The sequence below is a fragment of the Melospiza georgiana genome, chromosome 2 (assembly GCF_028018845.1).
Source record: "Melospiza georgiana isolate bMelGeo1 chromosome 2, bMelGeo1.pri, whole genome shotgun sequence".
In the NCBI taxonomy this organism is placed as follows: Eukaryota; Metazoa; Chordata; class Aves; order Passeriformes; family Passerellidae; genus Melospiza; species Melospiza georgiana.
Window position 1 is genome coordinate 65,488,373 of NC_080431.1, and position 2,829 is coordinate 65,491,201.

Below are 2,829 nucleotides of genomic sequence, written 5' to 3' on the forward strand. Positions count from 1 at the left end.
TGGATGGGGCTCTGAGCAACCTGGTCTAGTGGAAGGTCTCCCTCTCCAGAGCAGGGGAGTTGTGGATAATTTTTAAGGTTCCTTCCAACCAAAACCATTCTATGATTGTATGAAATTCTCTATCAGGTCCAATTGACTCGCAAGAGATGCACACAGCTCTGCTGTTAGTACAGCACCGTGACAAAAGAACCAAATCCACCCACAGAGCCCACTGCATAAACAGCCTTTACCAAATTTGCAGCCCAGCTTAGCCCTCTAAAAATATTTGGGGGGGGTGATGTCAGCACCTGGATTGCCAATGCACTTGTTGGTCTCCACCCTCAGCCTACTTTAGCTCCCACACAGGGACAGAGCACCCAGACCGAGTGGGAGATAGGCAGAAGCTTGGAGGGAAAGATTATCTGCAGTGACCCAAAGTCCAGAGGCAGAACCACTGGGCTCCATTTACCTCCTCAAGGTAAAAGAAATGGCTTACTGATTAGGTCAGATTTTCTCATGTGCAAGGACATAGAAGGCTGGCAAAACAACTTGAAAATGTAGGAATTCGTTAACTGCATGCACTAGGCTTTTAATATTTAATCTGCAAACTAAATTAACTTCAATTGAAACTCTCTGTCTTCATGCTGGTATGGTCCCAAGGCTTCTTGTTTGCACCACAGATGTTACAGCCTAATCTGATTGTGTAGCTGAAATTCTTTGTCTAGACTTAACGTTTCATTTTTTAAGGGTTCTTATTTTATTTACATGGTGGGCAGAGATTAGTGCATGATATTTCTGATAAAGTATTCTCTTTTCTCTGCATGAACTCCAAAATCATATAAAATTCAAAAATTGCTGTCATAAAGTAAATAAAAGCAATAACCAACAAAAAAGTTTATGAGTACAACTCAAATGGGATTTTTGAAATATGAGAATTTTAGCATTTTTCAATTCAATTTTTCCTTGAAATTTCAGGAAAGGCAGAAGTTTATTGAGAAAATACTATTTCATCTGTGGAAATGACTCACAAAATATGTGAAATTCTTCAGAAATTAAAATGTCTAACCTTAGGTTCTCCTTGTACTTTTAGTAGTAACAAATAATTCACATTTATTAATCTTTCTCTATAAAATAATAGTTTGCACTTAATTTTTTAAAAACAATACACCTACAAATATAGGAATTTAAAAACTCTTAACAGTAGTCTATTTACGATGTATACTTGTTGAAATGGGTCTTGGGCATTATTTATTTGAGAACACTTCAGAAAGCAGCATTGATTTACACAGACTGCTCACACCTGTGTACTCTGTTTTGGGGTGACACTGGGAACGTCCTTGCTGGAAATCAAAGAAGGTGATAAGCTGCCAAAGATGGCTTTTACTTCTTAGCACCCCAGAGCTTACTGACTCCTGGCACTGAAACAACATTTATTTAGACTGACATAAAAAACTCCATAGAATCTGCCACCTTCATGCATCTGTCCTTTACGTATTTTTCTTTTTCTTTTTTTTTTTTTTTAAGAGCCTGTGACCTGAAGGTTGAGCTCAAGGACACATCCAAGCAAGTCACCAGAGTTTTCCCTTTGCTCTGCCTGCTGACCTCTGCTCTCTCCTCATTATTCCCAAAAAATGGAACTTTCCACGCGAGAAATTTGCCTCAACTTCATGGTTGTCCTGGTTACTGTAATCCTCATGTGGCTCCTTGTGAAGTCTTACCAGGATTGAAAGACTCTCAGAAACCCTGGAGGTGATTTCATTGTGTGCATCACACACATCAGTGGCACCCACAGCATGCCACAGCAATTAGCTTTCAGTCAATTGAGGATGTTGTGAACCTTTATTTTTTCACTCTCTCCTATCTGTTGCCTGTGCTAATGTTTGTAATGGGTCTGTGATGGTGTAATTCTTTCAGTCTGCAGAGATCCAGCTGTAAAGTGTAAGATGCTTAGGAACAGCTTGATGTGGCTGTCTCCTCCATGGTAGTTTCTGTGCGTGCTGTACTCCCAGCCCACCGTGCTGGCTTGTTTGGCAGCAGTGTTGGGTTCTGGAGGGTGTAAAACTGCAGTGTGTAATGTAAGAGCCTGCATTACCCAATGTAAAAGGCATAAACTTGCTTAGCAAAAAGGAATGTGAAGCCTCTGCTTCCACTTGCACATTTTGTTTAAATAAAGACCATGTAAAACCATTTTTTGGAGCATTCCTTATCCCTCTCCTGACCTGAGCCAATAATAGCTGTGGTACAGTGTGATATGAAAGTGGGGTGGTTTCCTTGTTCCTCCTACTTACATTTCAATTTGTATTTTTTAAAAAGTGCTGTAGCATGGAAACCCTGCAGCATAGCAGACATGTAACCACATACATGACCTGTTTGGGTGATTTTCTGTCCAGAGAGACTTACACCTTTGGTGCCTGTGGACATGGACTTCAAAGAGAGCCTTTGTCCCACTGGGACATCGTCAATAATCGCGTTTTCTGAAGCTGGATTTCGGGCAGGGATTCCCACAGTTTTATTTTGGGCCAAGCTATTTTTGGAGCAGTGCCTGCAGGGATGAGCCTGGCCAATTGCAGGCGTAGGCTCCTGCTGGCACCCCAGCCCGGCCATGAGCCTTGCCCAGAGCAGAATTCCCGGTGGGACATGCCAGGTGTCACGGCACGGCCGTGGCCAGCCTCAGGAGGCTGAGGTGTGACTGTGTCTGCGTTGCTGCGACGGTGTCGTCGCCTGCTAAAACATCTTGAGCCAGCTTGAAGAGCCCACAGTCCCTGGGCTTGTGAACTCAGTAATCAAAGTCCTCCCAGGAATTCCCCATCTGTCATTTTAATGGCTTCAGAGAATCAGCATCCTCTACAA

At 42.5% G+C, this 2,829-nt stretch overlaps 1 protein-coding gene across 1 annotated transcript; it reads left to right on the top strand.

Moving 5' to 3' along the window:
• Positions 1-354: 354 nt before the first annotated feature.
• SLN (sarcolipin) lies at positions 355-2,163 on the top strand. Its single transcript, XM_058018281.1, has 2 exons — positions 355-457; positions 1,504-2,163. The coding sequence occupies exon 2, from the start codon at positions 1,611-1,613 to the stop codon at positions 1,704-1,706; it is 96 nt and encodes a 31-aa protein (XP_057874264.1). The 5' UTR covers positions 355-457; positions 1,504-1,610; the 3' UTR covers positions 1,707-2,163.
• Positions 2,164-2,829: the final 666 nt, after the last annotated feature.